Genomic DNA, 22,129 nt, shown 5'->3' with positions numbered 1-22,129 from the left:
TCTGTGCTTACTTGTGTGCAGGTAACATATCTGGGGAAAGAGCTTGTAAAGTATGTTTCTGAGGAAATACCCGTACCCTCAGAGCCAAACATGGCGCCTCAGCAACATCAACCTTGTCTTCCAGGTACGTGCAGACCAACACCCATTTCTTAGTTGTGAGGAAAGTGCCCAAAGCTACTGAGAAAGCACTCCTTGTTTTGTATTTTCATTCATGTAACATTCAAATAACCATTCTACAGTGAACAATTCAGTGGCATTTAGTACACTCACAGTGGTGAGCAACCACCACCTCTGTGTAGTTCCAAAACAACTTTCATTACCCAAAAAGAAACTCCACACCCATTCAACAATTGCTCCCCTTGGTCTACTTTCTGTCTGTATGAATTTGCCTGTTCTGAATGTATCATATAAATGGAATCATATAATATATAACCTTTTGTGTCTGACATCTTTCATTTAGCATAATGCTTTTAAGGATCTTGCCCTGAAGGACATTCAGTTTCCCTTTTTTGGAAGTAGTGCTGCTGTGAGCATGTCTATACATATATTTTAACCTGGTTTTAGTTCTTTTGGTTGTATACCTAGGAGTGGAATTGCTGCATCATATGGTAATTATATGTTGAAGTTTTTGAGGAACAGCCAAACCGTTTTCCACAGCAACTGAGTCATTTACATGTCCACAAGCAACATACAAGGGTTCCAATTTCCCCACATCCTCACCAACACTTATTTTCTGTTGGTTTGTTTATAGCACTCCATTTTTAAGCATAGGTGATTCTAGGAGAATTTTTTAAATGACACCTTTTCTCACAATTCCATTCTCTAAATCTATGTTGTACTTACTTTGGGTAGATTTTTAACTGTCATATAAAAGGAAAAATGGCACTTTTTTCCTTCCTGCAGGCATGATTTGGTTAGTTTTCTAAAATCAAGTACTAAAATAAATCTTTGCTTGTTAGTGTAAACTAATGTGCTTTATCTGGTGGAATCAACTTTAACCCAAGAAAGCTGAAGAGAATGTTGTCTTCATCGTTAAGCAGCAGATTTTGAAATGATCTGGGAAGAGGCTGCACACATTTCTATAAAACGAATATAACTAAGTCTCTGTTACCCTTTGCTTTTTCCCCCAGTGTCCCTGCCTCAGACCAGTTGGGGACAGTATAAGCAGAAATGGAAGTACAATACAGAAGATGATAATTCTGTGATAACCAGAGTCAACAACCAAACAGGGATTACTATCATTAAGCCCCTAACCAGAGTCTCCCCAGGGCCATGCTTCCTAGACAAACCTTAATAATTCCAAGGACTTTCCTTTCCTAACTTTATACCTAATCCACTGTAACCTCCTAGGGTCCTTCTTTGTCTCAAAAACTGGCTTTAGAATAGGATGCATTTTCCCCATTTTTGTGAAGATAGCCTCAAGAGTGCTTTTCATCATTCTGGGAGAATAGATCTGGTAAAACAGAAATTGTGGAGAAGTTAAAGGGTTTAAACTGAAAGAAGTTATTGTCATAATTCGTGGTCTTTGGTTTCTAATTCTGACTGCAGATCTACCTAATCAAATCTTGGAGTGGGGTCCAGGAACCTGAATTTTTTTAAGTGATTCTTATATAGCCTGACTATAGACTTTGAATGACTAGCAGTGTCTGATTTCTTATGCAGATAATAATTTGAAAACTCTTGATAGTCAGCCCTTCACCTCTATCCCAAAGCATACCCATTCTCATGCTTGCTCACATTGCATCTCTGTCTCTCAGTCCCTCTCTCTCTCTCTCTCTCTCTCTCTCTCTCTCTCTCTCTCTCTCACACACACACACACACACACACACACACACACACACACACAGGAAAGTCAAGCAAACCCTTTATCCTCCTGGTTTCTAACCTCAAGAATCAGAGCAGAAATACAGGATCTTCCCTATTTCCTATTTCACAGAAGTTATCTGCTCCTCAGGTTTCCTAGCCCTAGGCAGGCATTTCCAACCCTAGCCATTTCTCTCCTTCCTCAGAGGGCTCATGGTTCCCCTGCTAAGTGAGCATGAAATAAAAAATGGGTTCTGAACTGCTGCTTCTGTTGCCTGCAATATAAACAAATTTCTAAATCGTAAACACTGTTTACAGAAGTACTGAATTTTCTTTCCTTTAGATATTTCATACAGTGTTAACACTAATTTGAGAACTATGGAGTGCCGATATGCCAGCCAACTTCTTGCTGCCTTCATCTGGGCCTAGGATGCTGCAGGTCTCTGCTGGCATTCTGTAGGCTGCTGTTGGAACTTTATTTGAACCTCTTTAATTTAGGACTCTTCTGTACCTGGTTTTGTAGTACCTGACAGAAATCCAACAACCTGGCAGATTAGAAAAATGTAAACTCTATAACCTTATTACAAGCCAACCATTCAAGAGAAAATCTTTTTCCCTCTTTTGCATATCAAAATGTCATGGAAACTGTGGATCTGACATTCTAGGATACACAAAGTTTGAAGGAAAAACAAGGCCTTACAGATTTCATCAGCCTGCTTCATATCATGAACATAATCTGTTCTCTTACACTTTTTAACGGTCACACTCTTCAGAATAGTGCTTTCTGGGAGTAAAGAAATTAGGAAGACCTATTACATTTCCCAAACCTAGGGTGATTATGCATCCCAGCTGGACCAGGGCATTCCTTAATCCAGCAAATTTATTAGTAGCACTCCCTTTGACTTGCAGATGCACCTTGTTTAGATGACCTAGTATAGGAACCAAGCAAATAGGTGTTGGAAAAAATGAAATTTGGACAAGGTAAAAAAAAGAGAAACTCTCCAGTTTCATTTACTTTTTTTAAAGTTTTTACTTAAATTCCAAGTAGTCGACATACAGTGTAGTATTAGTTTCAAGTGTACAACATAGTGATTCAATACTTCCATACAACACTTGGTGCTCATCACAAGTACCCTCCTTAATCCCCGCCACCTTTTAACACATCCCTCCACCCATCTGCCCTCTGGTAACCATCAGTTTGTTCTCTATAAGAACTATATAGATTATTACATACTGTTGTGCAAATAGATGTTCAAATCTTATGCATAACACTCTATATTATAAATTTTTTTTAACGTTTATTCATTATGGAGAGAGAGACAGAGAGACAGAGCATGAGCAGGGGAGGGGCAGAGAGAGAGGGAGACACAGAATCCAAAGCAGGCTCCAGGCCCTGAGCTGTCAGCACAGAGCCTGACGCGGGGCTCGAACTCACAAACCGTGAGATGGTGACCTGAGCCAAAGTCGGACGCCCAACTGACTGAGCCACCCAGGTGCCCCAGCACTCTATATTATAAATAATTGCTGGCTACCTAATCTTAACCCCCTGATGGACTGAGATCTTTGAGTTCAGAGAGACTTTTCTGGGCTTTTGCTCCTTATTATATTCCCCAAAGACTAGCACAATAGCTTGCCAGTAAATGTTCATTGAATAATGTTCATCAAATAATAATGAATTAATGGATGCATGAATATGATCCAAAGGACTGCTAATTTAAAACTGAATTTACTTGTGATTGACTGTCCTAATAAGTAGACATGCCTAGATCTCACAGGCTTAATGGAATTTGTTGTGAAGAATTCAACAGATTGTAAATAGGATTTCGGTTAGGTAATATTATCTCCTTTATCTGAATCTTCAACATCTGACTGTGAGATAGAAGACTAATGGCCCTTCACATTTTTTCAACCAGATACTTAAAAGAGAGCTATATCCTTCTACTTCCCCCTCTTCATGATAAATAATAAATCTGTTTAGCTTTGGTAACATTTCCTAAACCTCTTTAATCAGATGATGTCAGCATTTCATGGGACAAATAGCAAACTCAATAACTAATTTATTTCTTCATATCATTTGGAATCATGGTATCAAGAATTTCCTGGGGACTCCTGGGTGGCTCATTTAATTAAGCATCTGACTCTTGATTTCAGCTCAGGTCATGATTTCGGTCATAAGATCGAGTCCAGTGTCGGGATTCTCTCTCTCCCAGTCTCTCTGTCCCTCTCCCACTCCCACTTGGGCACACGCATACTCAATCCCTCTCTCTTTCTCTCAAAAAAAAAAAAAAAAATCCTGAGTCACGAAGATTAGTGATAAAAGTTTTTAATCTTGCTGTTTTGAGACTTTATCCAATGAATCAGAGATGATGGAAGAGCTTTATTCTTAGTCCCGCACAAAAACTAGTCATGTTGGTAACTCAGGTGAATGTGTTGGTGGACTCCAGAGTGCTAGAATGTGGTACATTAACAGATTTGAAGGTATATGCTATTTGTAATTAAAGATTTTAATCAGGGGCACCTGGGTGGCTCAGTCCGTTGAGCGTCCTACTTCGGCTCAGGTCATGATCTCGCCCTCCGTGAGTTCAAGCCCCGTGTCAGGCTCTGTGCTGACAGCTCAGAGCCTGGAGCCTGCTTCAGATCCTGTGTCTCCCTCTCTCTCTGCCCCTCCCCCACTCTCACTTTGTCTGGCTCTGTCTCTCAAAAATAAATAAATGTAAAAAAAAAATTTTTTTTTAAAGATTTTAATCATACAAACACCATCCTTAAAAAATGAAATTCTGGAAACCCCAGAACTAGAGCCACAAATGTATGGCCAACTCATCTTTGACAAAGCAGGAAAGAACATCCAATGGAAAAAAGACAGTCTCTTTAACAAATGGTGCTGGGAGAACTGGACAGCAACATGCAGAAGATTGAAAGTAGACCACTTTCTCACACCATTCACAAAAACAAACTCAAAATGGATAAAGGACCTGAATGTGAGACAGGAAACCATCAAAACCCTAGAGGAGAAGCAGGAAAAGACCTCTCTGACCTCAGCCGTAGCAATCTCTTATTCGACACATCCCCAAAGGCAAGGGAATTAAAAGCAAAAATGAATTACTGGGACCTTATGAAGATAAAAAGCTTCTGCACAGCAAAGGAAACAACCAACAAAACTAAAAGGCAACCAACGGAATGGGAAAAGATATTTGCAAATGACACATCGGACAAAGGGCTAGTATCCAAAATCTATAAAGAGCTCATCAAACTCCACACCCGAAAAACAAATAACGCAGTGAAGAAATGGGCAGAAAACATGAATAGACACTTCTCTAAAGAAGACATCCGGATGGCCAACAGGCACATGAAAAGATGCTCAACGTCGCTCCTCATCAGGGAAATACAAATCAAAACCACACTCAGATATCACCTCACGCCAGTCAGAGTGGCCAAAATGAACAAATCAGGAGACTATAGATGCTGGAGAGGATGTGGAGAAACGGGAACCGTCTTGCACTGTTGGTGGGAATGCAAACTGGTGCAGCCACTCTGGAAAACAGTGTGGAGGTTCCTCAGAAAATTAAAAATAGACCTACCCTATGACCCAGCAATAGCACTGCTAGGAATTTACCCAAGGGATACAGGAGTACTGAGGCATAGGGGCACTTGTACCCCAATGTTTATAGCAGCACTCTCAACAATAGCCAAATTATGGAAAGAGCCTAAATGTCCATCAACTGATGAATGGATAAAGAAATTGTGGTTTATATACACAATGGAGTACTACGTGGCAATGAGAAAGAATGAAATATGGCCCTTTGTAGCAACGTAGATGGAACTGGAGAGTGTGATGCTAAGTGAAATAAGCCATACAGAGAAAGACAGATACCATATGGTTTCACTCTTATGTGGATCCTGAGAAACTTAACAGAAACCCATGGGGGAGGGGAAGAAAAAAAAAAAAAAAAGAGGTTAGAGTGGGAGAGAGCCAAAGCATAAGAGACTGTTAAAAACTGAGAACAAACTGAGGGTTGATGGGGGGTGGGAGGGAGGGGAGGGTGGGTGATGGGTATTGAGGAGGGCACCTTTTGGGATGAGCACTGGGTGTTGTATGGAAACCAATTTGACAATAAATTTCATATATTGAAAAAAAAATAGTGTGGGAAAAATATGAATATAAATTAACAATGAATTTAATTATCAATGGACAATTAATAAAATAATTATTTCTAAAAAAAATGAAATTCTGTTGGTGAAATCCTGATATATATATATCGCTAAAGTCCTTAGAAGCTATAAAATGGAGTGAATCTATGGTGCATTTTCCCTTGAAATTTCACAACTTCCTCTTAAGCCTCTGCCTGCTTGGCTGTAGTTTCTTGTGTTATTGAGGAAATCTTCACTGATATTTCAGAATAAATTGGAAGGAAAAAATGAACATTCCCAAACTTCTACATAATTTGTGATCACTGTGTACAGACATATCAATCTTTTTTACAGTACTTAAAAAAAATCTGTTAATGTAGATCACAATTCATTATTTACTCAGAAAGCCAATCTTACTTATATGTATCTATGTCCCCTGTCAGCACAGTAGTTAAAACACTCAAAGAAAATTATGTCAAATGTATTCATCTAAGAAAAAAAGAGTATCTCCTGAAGTCTTTCTTTTCCCAAGCCATCATTTAATGCATATTAATTATATCATTTTCTTTCATCATTTCTTCATTTGAAAATAGAACATGCTTTTTCAGAAAAAAAAAAGACTCTTTTTTGATTTTGCTAAAAACTGTCCTTGACCTACTGATAATATGTTGTAAATAAATTACTTTAAAGAAAGTGTTTTGTTCATTCCAGTGCTATTACTGTGCTTCATTGCTCTGTAAAAGTATGTGTAACAGAGAGCACAAACATTCACAGGTGCTTCTGTTTTATGTGGTTAAGAACTTCTTCAAACTTAAACACCTAAGGAAGATGGGTGCCTGATAACAGAGCAGAAGGTGTTTATTTCAGCTCCTGTTGATGATTCTTGATTGTTTTTCATTACTTTAATCATAATTTTTTTCATCCTAGTATCATGATTAACTTTGACCTAATTCTTAAAGTGGAGGATATATATCCACTGATAGGGGAGAAAAGAGAAGAAAACTAATTTATCTGTTGAGCACCTGCCGTGTGCCAGGCCCTCTGCCAGATTGTTTTACAGACCTTAGGCCTTTGATGAGTTTCTTATTAGTAAAACTCCAGACCTGATGTCTGTACAACACAGAAAAAAACATGAACACTTTACATATAAAGTCAACTGTCTCAAACCCAGTTCAGCTTAAGAAACCACGTATAAAATTTATTTTCCCATAAAGAAAGGGCTTAAATAATTTAAACTTCAAAATATAATGTCCAAGTCTGTTTCTTGATTCCAGTATAGTTTTCACAGATGGCTCTTGATCTTATCAATATAAATCTATCTCATACTATTAATTTAGTTTTAAATATCAAATCACCTAATACTCTACCACCATGTTTAGCCTTTAGAATCCTTTTATTTTAAAAAGGCATTGAATTTTGTATTTAAATAGCTGTAATTGAATTTTTTCCCCAGTGTAACTATAGCAGATGTACTTTTACAATCTATTAAAATAATTCCTAATCATTTTCCCTTTGACTGGAATTATACTTCTTGTTCAGAATGAGAATGTGTATGTATATATATACACTTCTGACCAAGAAGTATAATTCCAATCAAAGGGAAAATTATATATATATATATATATATATATATATATATATATATTCATTCCCATTTATAACTAGAGTAAGCAAAGAAGTGAAATTTCTATATCATCTAGTCTTGGACCTATTTTACAGATGATGAAACTGAGAACCAGAGAGGTAACATGGGTTGAATGAAAGGAGTACGTAGGTTAGTGATGTTTGAGGAGTGAACTATCAGTTAAAATAATGAGTCTGATTATTTTTACTTACGATCTATTAAGGGAATTTTTTAAAATGTTACAGGAGAAAGAAAAGTAAAAGTTAAAATTATTTTTAACCTAACTAATTAGCTTGTCATTTTGAAGTGCTAATTTAGGCCACTAGATAACATGAATAGGTGCATGAGCCTGTCCTTTTGCCTAGTGATGAAGCTAGCAATTCAGTTTAAGGAGATTTGTGCAGAATATCTAATATTTGGTGATCTCGCTTGAGGAAAATGGGTTTCTTCCTACTTCTTGCATGAGTAGAATGGTTCATTAGTTAGCTGTGCGGTCTTTTTTGGAGACGAGGAGGAACGAGAAGAGCCAAATGTTCACACTGTGGCTATTTTCCGAGTTGTACTGGGCCGGAGAAGCCATAAAACTTGCATGAGACAACACAAGTTTGTGTGGCCTAGAAAACTGATTATCTGTCTTCCAGCCTAATACTATTTTCAGTAAGAAATAACGATAATAATAGCAGCTTATATTTATTGAATATTTGCTATATGCTACTCAGTAGCCAATCATTTGACACGCATTATCCCATTTAGTCCTCACTACTGTTTCATTCTCAATTTACTGGAAATTATGGCACAGAGGGGTTTATATAACCACCTTCAGAAGCTGCAGTCATCCTTTTCTTGCCTTGCTGTTTTATACTGCAGACAGGCTTCTTTTTCCCAAGATAAGTCAATGCTGATTTATAGCTTTATCTTGGGTATGGAAAATGGAGTGAGTGAATTATGACTTGGTCAGAAATCTCATTTTGTGCTCAGTAGACTTGACTAGGGTCTAAGATTTGTAATAAGCAAATTTAAATATTATTTTTTTAAAAATAGGGTTTAATTTGTTGGTTCTTCTTTAAATAGGAACTTCCAGAGAGTCAATGCAAAGCATCCCACATTATCTACAAATAAAAGAAGTTCTATTAATCAGCGATCAAGAATTTCTCCCATGCCATATAATGGATCAACATTGGAAGTTCTATGTGGAATGCGAAGAGCTAACATTCTAAAACCTTGTTTTCTTAATAATTTAATAGGTATTTGTTCATATTATTAAGCCACATTCATATTTTATCTTATATGGGCGGGAGGGCCTATTTTAATACATGCTTTATGAGTTGCTACTTAAGATGTGTGTTTACTATTGTAAGAAAAAATAGAACTCAAACTATTGTAGTTAGATAAAATACTTTTTTGCCATTGTAATAAAGGCGTTTTTGAATTAAACCACATTGAATCTCTGGCTTTCTTTTTATTAACATAAATGTAAAACTCATCTTTGAGTCAATACTTCTACCTTTGTATAAATAACAGTTAACTAAAGGGAAGTAAGGATTAAAAAAAGATTGATAAATGGTCCTGAAAAGGCCAGGCTAAAGGGTATCTACTTAAAACAAGAACTTAATGTCCTGGTACCTTCCCCCATTTACTTTGGAACTTATCTTGTGACCAAAATATAAAATTATGAAAGAGGTTTATTTTAAATTTCATAAAATTTAGCATAGATAAAACTGTAACTATGGTAAGTCTTAGAACAAAAAATGAATCAAATGTTGATTTGGTGGCTGATTATTTTAAATAGGATATACTTAACCTTTTGCTACATTGTCATGAAGATTTTTATTTTTTTTTTTTTGTAAGAAAGATTTTTATAAGAGAAACTTGGGGAGCACCTGGATGGCACATTGGTTGAACATCTGACTCTTGATTTCTGCTCAGGTCATGATCTCAGGATTCCTTAGATAGAGCCACCATGTCAGTACAGAGCCTACTTGGGATTCTCTCTCTTTCTCTGTCCCCCCCTCCCCTGAATAAATTTAAAAAAGGAAACTTGGCAAGAGTTCTCAAGGGTCTGTCTGTCTTTTTGAGAGAGGATGCATGTGTGCATGAGGGAAGGACAAAGGAGACAGAATGAGAGAGAATCTTAGGCAGGCTCCACACCAGTGCAGAGCTCAACACAGGGCTCAGTCTCCTGACCCTGGGATCATGACCTGAGCCAAAATCAAGAGTCCAACTCAACCAGTAAGCCATCGAGGCACCCCTCAAGGGTCTATCTTAATCCTGTGATTGCCATCTTATTCTTTGCCTATCTGTCATTAACCTAGGCACCCAAAGAAGCTTTTTGACTCCGTGGCTTGGGTCATCTGGGTAGAGGAACCAAACTGTGATAAAAATTACTCTCATAAGTGTTAGACTTTGGGAGATACAATCTTGCTTTTTTGATATTTTCTTATTTTAAATGTATAGAGTCTTAAATATCTTTAGAATACATGGGAAACTGGTTAACAGTTGTCTGTGGGAAGAAAAATCGTGGGGCTAGTGAACTGAGAAGAAAGGGGGACTCTGAACCACATGTGCTCTTTGGCACCTTTTGAAATGCGTACTATGCATGTGTTCTTGTTCAAGTAAAAATTTTAAATATCTGAAAAGGAAGCACCTGGAAAGGTTTGCATATTAATAAAAGTGTAAAGACATCTTGGATCATTTTTCTTCTTGTCCATTGAAAATGTTCAGGTTAGAATACCCCTACATGTCGTAATATTTGAGAACTAACAAGTTTCTTACGCTATTATCATTTCTTCATATTACCATATTTTTCTAATTCTTTTTTTTAACATTATAGAATTTTGTTAATGTTTATTTATTTATTTATTTATTTTAAGAGAGATCATGCAAGCAGGGGAATGGTGGGGAGGGGGGAGGGGCAGTGGAGAGAGAAAATCCCAAGCAGGCTCCACACTCAGCGCTGAGCCCAACACAGGGCTCGATGTCACAAACTGTGAGATCATGACCTGAGCTGAAATCAAGAGCCAGATGCTTAACCGACTGAGCTACCCAGGCCTCCCTATTTTTGTAAATCTTTTTTTTTTTAAGTTTATTCATTTATTTTGAGAGAGAGACAGAGTGAGTGGGGGAGGGACAGAGAAGGAGAGAGAGAATCCCAAACTCAATGTGGGGCTCAAACTAATGAAACCATAAGATCATGACTGGAGCTGAAACCAAGAGACGCTTAATGAACTGAGCCACCCAGGTGCCCCTAAATCTTGAATAATGTACATGAGGTGGCCTATTTGGCTTTTGTTATTTAAGGAAATGTTTAAAACATGACTCATTTGCAAATATATGTACTAACATGAGAAATTATATATATAAATGAAAAAATTCACGTTGATAGGTAGTGGTTAATGCAAGTCCTGATTGTGTTGAATAAAAAATGTGCCTTTGAGTGTGTATATAATTTTTATAGCCAATAAATATGCATGTATTTATATTATGTGTGTGACATATACTTGATGAGTCATGAAATGTGTACTTGTAGATAATGAGCATGGGGGGTGGGGTGCAGGTATGTCGAGTAAATGCTCTGGAATGCCAGAAAGAAAACAATTTGTAGTGTCTGCCCTTAAGAGAGTTGGACTGGGAAGGGTGGAAGGATGCTTTTGCAGTGTAGATTCAACTTAAAAAAAACCAACACATGCTTCTTTTGAAACTTAAAAAAATAGGTTTTAAAGAATAACTTAAGCAGGTATTTTGTTTAGTGATTACAATTTACAAAAGTCATACATTCTAAGTTGATAGTACAAGAACTTAAAATTCTGAGTTTTCATCTTAATGGTCAAATTCTTAAACTTAATTTTCTAAGCCCATTAAGAATGTATCTACCAACTGGTAACTAACATAATCCCCAGTGCCCTTGAGGCATGCTGAGTCTTGTCCAAACTAAACAACAAAAGGGTCTGGAGTTCAGAGAGCTATGGATACCCCAGATCATCCCCGTGAGAAAACAACAGTGTGGAGTGTTTGCTAGATGTTTTGGCTATTTTGAGTTCTAAATGAAACCCTCAAGCTTCTGGCCTTAAGCCATGTATGGGACCTCCAAGAATAGCTAACAATCCAGTCTTCTACCTGATATTTGTATCCTTTCTATAACATTAACTTCTTGACCACCTCTAGGATACTCCATACTCAACCAAGAAGCCTATTCCCTTTCAGACAGGTAGTCCTGTTAGGAAGCTGGAACCACAATGTCCCAGACCTCACAATCCTATTATGATAAAATCATACTTCTTTTTATGAGTTGAATTACTATGGCACAGACCACGGGTCTGATTGCTGGGAATGTCCAAGCATACATCTTGTTCTTTTCTCAATTTCTCTTTCGTTCATTTCCCTCCACCTTACTTCCCTGAGTTCAGTAATTTTATCAGTGCATATCTAGACTATGTGCAACAGCAATCCTACCCCATTTCCCTCACCCAGTTCTTTATAAAACATGCACAGTGTGCCAAATTATTCTTAAAGATCTCTTTTCCTTCCCTGCTGCTGCAAGAGTAAAATCTAGGCCCAACATTCCAGTCCCCCCACTCTCTGGTCCTAACATAACCTTTGAGCTTCATCTGCCAATAATCTCCAGTCCTTGACTCACTCTTAAAAGCAAGTCATTCTTTCTTTGTCCCTATTATAGGCTGGATTGTGTCTCCTCAAAATTCATATGTTGAAGTCCTAACCCCTGAGACCTCAAAATGTGACTATATGTGGAAATAGGGCCTTTAAAGAGGTGATTAAATTAAAATATGGCCAGTAAGGTAGGTCTTCATACAGTCTCTTGTACTTATATGAAGAAATGTGGACACATTGAGGGATAACAGAGATGCACATGTACAAATAAAAGATGATGTGAGGGGCGCCTGGGTGGCTCAGTCAGTTGGGCGCCCAACTTTGGCTCAGGTCATGGTCTTGCTGTGCATGGGTTTGAGCCCCGCATCAGGCTCTGTGCTGACGGCACAGATCCTGGAGCCTGCTTCGGATTCTGTATCTCCCTCTCCCTCTGCCACTCTCCTGCTCATTGTCTCTTTCTCTCTCAAACATTAAAAATAAATTTTTTTTAAAGACTATGTGAGTCACAGCAAGAAGGCAGCCATCTGCAAACCAAGGACAGAGGGCTCAGAATGAAATCAACACTGCTGAATCCTTGATCTTGGATCTCTACACTCCAGAACTATGAGAAGTAACTGTTGTTTAAGCCACCCAGTTTGTGGCATTCTGTAATGGCGCTCTGAGCAAGTTAGTGCAATCCCTAACTCTCCCATACATTTGTTTATACTACCTAGAATATTCCCTCTCTCTTCTGCCCATCTATGTGTTCTTTACTCTTTGAGCCCTCTCCTCATATATGACCTCACATATTGCTTTCTCAGACCACCCTGATCCAAGCACCGAATATTTACAGCCTGGTGTTATTCGTCCTCATGGTTCATCTCCCTGCAAATAGCTGGAAAACTTGTTGAGATCAGGCTTAGAGATTTATACCTTATTTCCATAAAATATCTCAAACATACTAGATGCTCAAGAAATATCAACCAGTTAGAAGGTTTCAGGTACAACAATAGAAAACCCTACTCAAAAATGGCTTAAACAATAAGGAAAATTTATTTCCTATAACGAGTCCAGAGGTAGAAACTTTAGACTTCATTAATTCTTCAACTCAACATTGTCACTGTTGTTTCCATCTTTCTTCCAGCTCCCTTCACAGTGCCAAGATGGCTGGGCTGTTACAGGAGGTGTACATGTAGAAACAGCCTCATTAGACGAAGAACAGAAATAACTTTCTTCCAATGCACATCTTTTCCGAGCACCACGACCACACCGGGACATTGTGTCTCATTGGCTAGAATTATGCCATCTGCCCGTTTGTAAACTAGTCACTGGCCTGGGAAGTAGGATTAACTTGATTGGTTGAGAGGAAAAAGGATTTGCCCATGTGCAGGAGAGTAGTCAGTTGTACGGATTCCAGAATCTGTCAGTAAAACAAACAAACAAACAAAAACACCAAACACATGTGTGAGGGGGAAGAGTTGGGCTAAGAGCAATATTTATTGAACACTTAATATGTACCAGTCATTGTTAACCACTTTCAGTGTAATAACTCATTTAATCCTCACCACACCCTATGAGGCAGAGATATTATTCCCGTTTTACAAATAAGGAAACTGAGGGACAGAATGAAGTAACTTGGCCCAAAGTCACACAGCTACCAAGTGGTAAAGCTGGGATTCAAACCTAATAATCTGGCTTCAGAACTCATGCTGTCAGCTACCATATATTTCCTCTCTCTCAACCAAAAGTATTTGCCTGATTATATATATACAAAATGATTACAAGAGTATTGACATCATTTTGAGTGATGACGACCGTATCGACTCCTTCCTCCTACACACTCTGAGGGAGTCAGTATTTGCTCACTTCAGTGAATGACAGGTAGTCATGGCAGACGGAGACATAAGTGGCAAATGGAATGCAGCAGTCTTACTGGATGAGTTGCAATATGAACACATTGGTATCTGTTCTTGGGCTCTCTCTTTCTCAATCTAGGGAGTTCCGATACAAAGAATGAGTAAAGCTTATTCATCTGAAATATTGCCCAAACTCAATTTTCATGGGAAACTGTCCTGTTGTTTTTAAAGGAATGCATGTGCCCAGAGGACCTGGACTTTTAAGTCCCTTTGGATTCCCAGTTCCATGAGGAGTAACAGCACATACCCACCATGTGTATTTCTTTGGACACCCTCTCCTATTTCTCCTCAGCACATTTATGTTGAAGCCTATTTCACAGAAGGATACCAGGGCTATATCATTCTTAAACTTGTTAAAGCCAAGAAATACAGTAAGCTTCTGCTTAAACTTAATCATAATGTTCTCACATCCATAATTCTTTTATGGACCTAAATAAGAGGAACAGAATTTGAGGCCATGTCAGATCAGCTTGCCTCAGTCTCTGTTTAAGCCCTGAGTACAGGCTGCATGGTTAACCTTAAATTCCTTGGACATATTTGTTACTTCACATTCTTTCATTTAGGCTACTTTGCCAGGGACTTTAAAGTAGGAACGGCAGATGCAAACATTTGAAGCTGTAATGTAAATAGTGGTATTTCTAAAAGTAAAAGCAGTTAACATTTCTGTTTTTAGATTTTCACAAGACACCTTAAAGTTCCATGACGTCTGGCAGGTTGGCTGAGATATGAAGTTGGGTCATGTCCTTCAAAGCCGGAGGCCAGGAAGTGGTGAGACAAGTTACCCAGCTGGTGGGTGAGACTTGCCAATCACCCAACATCTTCACCTCGGCACAGCATTTTTGTTCTCTGCTCATTATGCCTACACATTAACTGTTACGAAATGACTAAACAGAACAAAACAAAAATTAGGTTTCCTCGTGTAAAAAATGTCCCCGAAACAGAAATGCTAGTGGTAGATATGGAGAGGTTTAAGAAAATTTTGATACTTAACCAAAAAAAAAAAAAAAAAGGTATCCAGGATAAATAAATAAGTAGACAGTCAAATGTGAAAGAACCTGGCTCTCTGTCACAAATTATTTTATGTGTTGTAACGCAAGCCCAGAGAGCCCCTCTCTAAAATGGTGGAGGTCCCTTTCCTATAGAAGCCAAGGGGAAAGACTTGAGCCGCTCAGTCAACACACAGGGCAAAGTCCGCCACTGCCCCATTTTTGGTCCCTCTGCTGCTGTTCCTCTACATTCTCTACTGTAGCTGTTTTTCTGTGAAACTCCATCAGCCTACTGGTCAGCTTGGTCCTTGGACACTGCTCTCAGCCACTAATGCTCTCACCACCTCCCATATCCCTCTGCCTCATGCTGATCTCACCCCACCTGGTCCTTTCCCCAAAGCACCACCCACCCCAGCTGTTGTGGAGCAGGGGCTTCCCGGAAGGCTTGTTGATAAAGGGGAAGGAGTTCCAGCACAGTACAGCACAAAACTTAATGACTGGACATGGCCTCTGCCACAGGGAGTTTCTCCTTAAGGACGTCCTCATCAGACCCTGCCTTGGTTGAAGCAGGACAAGACAGTGGATATGAGAGCAGGCTCTGGGCCGACATCCTAGCTCTGCCACTCTCTAATTAGGGAACCTTGTGACCCTCTCTGGGTTTCCAGGGCTGTAAATGGAGCTACCAACGTACCTTCCTCCTCAGATGTATGTGAGGATTCAATGAGGTAAGCTGCATAAAGCAGGCATCAGCCACTGTGGCTGGCACAGAGGGGTTGCTCAATAAATGATAGCTGTCAGGGCGCCTGGGTGGCTCAGTCAGTTGAGCAACGGACTTCAGTTCAGGTCATGATCTCACGTTTGTGGGTTCAAGCCCAGAGTCAGGGTCTGTGCTGACTCTCTCAAAAATAAAAATAAAAATAAAAAACGTTAAAAAAAATAAAAAAATAAATGATAGCTGTTGTTGTTATGAGGGGTAAGTTGCCCGGGCTCCCCTCTCTGAACCTGTGATTAACAACCTTGCTGCATCTCTCTCTCCCTCTCTCTCTCTCTCTCTCTCTCTCTCTCACACACACACACTACATCCCTATACTTAATACAGAAAATCTTTGAGAATGAGTCTGGGATTGGTAATTTCTTAAGCACCTTAGGTGATTTTAATATGCAGCCAGATTGAGAACCACTGTTATAGACTCTTTCCACATCTTCCCCTTTCTCTCTTTCCTGGGCCACCTCTCACCTTTCTGTAGGCCTCCAAGAGAAACTCAGGATTCTCCTATGTTTCCTCCCTTTTTTTTTTTTTTTTATTTATTGAGAGAGAGAGAGAGAGAGAGAGAGAGAGAGAGAAACAGACAGATTGTGAGTGTGGGAGGGGCAGAGAGAGAGAGGGAGACACAGAATCCGAAGCAGGCTCCAGGCTCCGAGCTGTCAGCACAGAGCCCGACACGGGGCTTGAACCCACACACTGTAAGATCATGACCTGAGCCAAAGTCGGACACTTAACTGACTAAGCTATCCAGGTGCCCCTGTTTTCCCCCATTTTATTATAAGCGTAGCATTTTTACTCTCTATGACTCATTCTAACCATCTAGGCTATGCTCAAGGGGCGTTGGCTTTCTCACCTTCAAAATATTGTATGTGTTTTTTTCTCTGGCCATGAAGTACATGAGATTTTATTCAGTTGTTGCTTTAAATAACCTTTTTTGTTAAATTTTTTTAATGTTTGTTTATTTTTAAGACAGAGAGACAGAATGCAAGCGAGGAAGGGGCAGTGAGAGAGGGAGACACAGAATTGGAAGCAGGCTCCAGGCTCTGAGCTGTCAGCACACAGCTCGAACCCACCAACCACGAGCTCATGATCTGAGCCGAAGTCAGACACTTAACCAACTGAGCCACCCAGGCGCCCCAATAACATGTTTTACAATAGCAAAAAGTGACTATAGTTCTCCCCAAATTGGGTTATTGTGTAAGTGTCTGCATGTGTTTCTTCCAAACTAGGAGATCAAGGATTCTAGCTGTGGGAGACAAGAAGCTGGAAGCCACTGGACCACAACCTAGCAATATACATGGAGTACTTATAAAATATTTCTGCAGATCTCAGGGGATTGTCAGTCTTGGATATTTATTAGGAACACCTGATGAATGTTAAAACCCAGACCAAAGCTAGGCCTCATCCCAAGAGATTCTAGTTTCATTGATCTGGAGTAGTGTCTGTGCTGTCGGGATTTTTTTTTTGTAAGTTTATTTATTTATTGAGAGAGAGAGAGAGAGTGAGAGAGAGCAAGCACGTGTACCCATGTGGGGGGGAGGGGCAAAGAGGGGGAGACAGAATCCCAAGCAGGCTCTGTGCTGTCAGCGCAGCTGACTCACTAACCAGGAGTACCTGACCTGAGCTGAAATCAAGAGCAGGCTGCTTAACCAAATGAGCCACCCAGGCACCCACAGGGTTTTTTAAATCTCTCCCAGGTGATTCCAGTGAGCAGCCACTGATCTTTGGAAACTGATCTTGTAACTTCAGTTTTGTTTTTTTTTTTTTCCAACCACCATCAATGCATCAATCACTGCATTAATCCTCTGTTTCTCAAACTTGTCCCATTAAAAGAATCATTTGGGATGCTTCTTAAAAATACAGATTCCTGGGCCCCATTCCAGGCTTACTGAATCAAAACCTTCACAAAAAATTTTTTGATAGTGCCCATATAAGTTTTATCAGTCAAATGTGGGAAACACTACATTAATTTAACTTATCTTGGCCCATTTTCAGTTGATTAATATGTACTTCATTCATTTGTTTGGAAAATTTTAATGAGCACCAAATATGTGCCCAGCATTGTTTTTAGCTGCTAGGAATACACCAAAAAACGAGACAATTCCATGTCCTCTGTCTAGGAGCAGAGTAAACAAGCAAAGAAGTTAATTTCAGATAGTGACAAATGTCATAAAGGCCAGAGAGCAAGATAAAGGGCTAGAAGGTGATATGGAGGTACAGGAAGCCATTGTTGTAAAAACGGTGGCAAGAGAAGTTGCATCTGAACAGACAACTGATTGATGAGAAGCTGCTGAGAATATCATTGCAGCCCCACTTATACCATTTTTAATTTCTACATCTCATCTCTCCTAAATGATATGGGCTTTTCTTCAAGGTCAGGGACTGTCTCTTATATTTTTGTATTCTCTTGTAGCAACCAGTGTAGCACTTTGCACAGGTAAGAACTCAGTGAATCACACTAGATTCAAAAGCATTTCATCCTTAAACATACCATTAAACACAGCCAGCAGAGGATACAGCAAGTTCCCGGATTACTAAGTAAAGGAAAATCCAGGAAAATACACATCAATCATCAGATACTCAGCCCAAGGTTAGACTTTCTGCTTACTTCCAGCTGCTTGCCACAGTTACAGATACTTAGTGGAAAATCTTTCAAACATGCCAAGATCTGGTCATCTGCACACGACTCCACACTGGTGAGATCCAACACGAAATTGTGATTATCAGTTTTTGTCAGCTTACCATTTTGTGATGTAATTTGTTGCCTTTTGTATCCAACATCTCAACTTCTCCAACCTCTATTTTCATGAGGTAATCAGCTGAGCTTCTCAGAAGGCCACTGTATCCTATTATGTTTCTAGAAGGCCAAAGGAGATTCTTTAATACAGCCAAAAATACTCAGAAGGTTTAGTGAAACCAATTCAGATGTCTGGGGGAGGTTTATCACAATTCCAATTTGGAATTCACATGGCTTTAGGAAGGCTTTTCATTTCTTACAGGATTACCCTGTTCTTCAGACGCTTTCCTTGGGCCAAGGACAACACAGCCAGTACTGGAAGGCTCACCCAGGGGAAAACATCATTTGGTAAGGAAATTCCTGAACAAGGACTATTGAGGCCAGTGTGTTTCATACCAATTCTACAACTGATTTGCTGTTTGACCTGAGGAAATTACTTGCCCCCTTGGAGCCCCAGGATCCTTAGATGTAAGATATAATGTCCTTTTCTCTGATGACACTCTGATTGTTATAAAGACCAAATGAGGGGCGTCTGGGTGGCTCAGTCAGTTGGGCATCCAACTTCAGCTCAAGTCATGATCTTGTGTTTCGTGAGTTCAAGCCCAGCATCCAGCTCTGTGCTGGCAGCTCAGAGCTCCCTACAGATCCTTCATCCCTCTCTCTCTCTGCCCCTCTCCCACTTGTGCTCTCTCAAAAATAAATAGAACATTAAAAAAAAAAAGTCCGAATGAAATTAATGAAAGGAAAGAGCACTTTAAAGCATGCTAATTGCAATGGCATTGCAACATACCATTATTGTGGCCAAATAATCTACCATGTTTTTATACTCCATATGGTAGGTGTCCTTTTAGCCTCTCATTTCTGCAGTAAAACTTCAGAAGTAAAATTCTGCCAGGCACGCCTTCCCCACTCACAGCTGTGCTTTTGATAAGCTATCCTTACTTATCTTTGCTTTCCTACAAGGGTGTGCTTAGATTGCCCTCTGCTCGGAGTGATGTGCTTTAGTGGTGTCCTCAGTGACTGTGTCCCCTTGGCTGACTTCCTGAGCATGGCTGTCATTTGGCCCATCATTTGGAGCTTGGCATCTCCTGTCCTGTTGGTTATTGATGTTCTGGGTACAGGGACTATGTCTGTAAGTACAATGTCTTACTTGGAGGAGAGGCCCTGTGATTTATAACTCTTTGCATCCTTAGCTCAAGCAAACATTTTCATTAACAGTGACTTTTAGGGCTGGTACTTGGTGGAATAGTGTCCTCCCAAAATTCATGTCCACCCAGAACCTGTGGACCTGACCTTATTTGGAAATAGGGTCTTTGCAGATGTAATCAAGTTAAGATGAGGTCATACTGGATTAGGGTGGTCATAAATCCAGTGTCTGATAACCCTAAAGAAGACAGAAATTTGGACACAGAGAAGACACACACACACACACAAAAGAAGGCTAACGTAGTAAAGGAAACAAAGTCTGAAGTGATGTTTCTGCAAGCCGAGGAGCGCCAAGGAGTGCCCTTGACCACCGCAAGCGAGGAAGAGACAGAGGAGTATTCTTCCCTAGAGCTTTCAGAGGGAGCATGGCCCTGCCAACCCCTTAATTTCAGGCTTCTGGGTCCAGACTGTGAAAGAATACATTTCTACTGTTTTAAGTCACCTAGTTCGTGGTAATTTGTTACGGCAGCTCTGGGAAACTAACAGGAATACTGAGCGTGCTGCACAGCGTAGCAGAGACCTTCCGTGGCCACCATCCAGCCTTGGACAATCAGCTTTTGGAAGACTTGGGGCACTGTTTTAAGGAAAGGGACTAATTGATGGCAGTGAATAGAGAGGGCAGGGAGAGAATGGGCATGGTCTGAATATAGAACAATTGAAAACAACGTGCCCAAACTTTATGCTAAAGGTGTTTTTTAAGGTCCCATCATAGAAACAGTTTGCTTTATGACTAGTAGGTTGATCTGGGAGTTGGAGACAGGGGAGCAAGTGAGTGAATGGATACCCACTTTTTAAAAAAAAAATTTTAACATTTATTTATTATTGAGAGACAGCATGAGCATGGGAGGGGCAGAAAGAGGGGGAGACACAGAATCTGAAGCAGGATCCAGGTTCTGAGAGGTCAGCACAGAGCCTGATGTGGGGCTCTAACTCACAAACTGCAAGATCATGACCTGAGCAGAAGTTGGACTCTTTACCGACTGAGCCACCCAGATGCCCCTGGATAACCACTTTTGATTGGATATATTCAGAATAAGAAAACTGGTCTCTTTGGGAGGAATTCTGTGAGTGTGGCTTTCGTAACGCCCCTTGCTTGAGATAACCAGAAGCTTCGGTGGTGCGAGTGGGGGCTGGTGTGGGCCGGTGGGCCATTCAAATCCCAGGCTCAGAGGCCTCAGTCTCCTCAGCTATTAACAGCATGGATACTTGGGGCAGCCCATCAGGGTCTGAGTTCTGGCTCTTCCATTTATTGGCAACTTATTTCACTTCACCTGCTTCCCTCTTGTCATCTATAAAATCAGAATAGAAATGGCACCTCTTTCGTAACTTTGTGATGATTAAAGGAGTCTGTATAGATATCTTAGAATAGCGCCCAAGATGGATGATAGAAGCCTTACTTGTTTTTATCATCATCTTCTTCGTGTGCAGACGGGGGAGACAAGCAGAGTGAATTACCTGATCTTTAGTGACTCTTGCAGAAAAAGGAGGTCCCACTGGGGAAAAGGAGATGAGTGTAAAGCTGGCCATTTACTTGAAAGTGTCTGCAAAATGGATCTTGAAGTATTTGCTCCCCTGGCACAGAGAAGTTTTTAAGAGGCAGAGTAGTCTCAGAGTCTCTCCTACTGTGGACAGACTCTAGATCCTGGGAGTAAAGGATACGGAGTCTTATGCAGTGCTCCCTAGTTGGGATTCACTGGGTGTCAGAGTCTGGTCTTATCTGGCTCTCCACCCACCAACCAGGCATACGGCAAGCCCTTAGTCAACACGGACTGACACTGAAGGAAGCAGCAAACCAGCTGTGACTGACTTGCCTCGTGGGCCTCCTGTTCTAAAAGTCAGGCCCTAGGAGCCTCTGGCCCTAAAAGGAACAGGAGTGCTGCAGGAGACTTCTGGAAGTAGACAACTGCCAGCACAGATAAAGCATCTGAGATAGGGAAACGGAAGGGACTCCATTTTTAGAAAGGCTCCATCACTGCTGTTCTTCTGCTAGGCCCCATTTACTCATGTTCTATTTTTTGCGTTTGCATAAACCAGAGGAGCTATGTTCCCACTCCAAGGGGGAAATAAGAAAGTTATTCTCTGAGTTCTGTCCTAAGTTCTCAGACACCTGATAACATCTAAGAAGAGCCAGATCCAAAACTCATTCCAGGACATTAGCTTCGATCAAATCTGGGCTGAGGCTGGCATCAACACCGCGGACCTTCTAAAATAACACCTAATATTCACCTGTCATTGTGCCTTTGGCCCCTCTCCTGGAATCCTCAAGGAACACATACCCTGGACACCTTTCCAATATAAATCCCTAACCCAAAGCAACCACTAGACTCATTCCCCCTTTGGAGTCTCCTAGACACTCCCTCTGCTATTCTCGGTCACTCC

General features: G+C 40.2%; 1 protein-coding gene across 3 annotated transcripts in view; it reads left to right on the top strand.

Annotated features, from left to right (window-relative positions):
* The window catches only part of ANKRD31 (ankyrin repeat domain 31), a 135,946-nt gene extending 126,957 nt beyond the window's left edge, over nt 1-8,989 (top strand). Inside the window, exons 23-24 of one of the 3 annotated variants that reach the window (XM_042988484.1) lie at nt 22-124; nt 8,627-8,989. In XM_042988484.1, the coding sequence (XP_042844418.1) occupies nt 22-124; nt 8,627-8,772 (249 nt within the window). In that variant the 3' untranslated portion in view covers nt 8,773-8,989. Of the gene's footprint in view, nt 1-21; nt 125-8,626 lie in introns of those variants that run through there. The other 2 variants (XR_006218519.1, XM_042988493.1) reach the window with 2 other exon arrangements.
* The last annotated feature ends 13,140 nt before the right edge of the window (nt 8,990-22,129 follow it).

This window comes from Panthera tigris, chromosome A1 (assembly GCF_018350195.1).
Source record: "Panthera tigris isolate Pti1 chromosome A1, P.tigris_Pti1_mat1.1, whole genome shotgun sequence".
NCBI lineage: Eukaryota > Metazoa > Chordata > Mammalia > Carnivora > Felidae > Panthera > Panthera tigris.
Note: the sequence above shows the minus strand (reverse complement) of the source record. Positions and strands in the feature narration are given on the sequence as shown.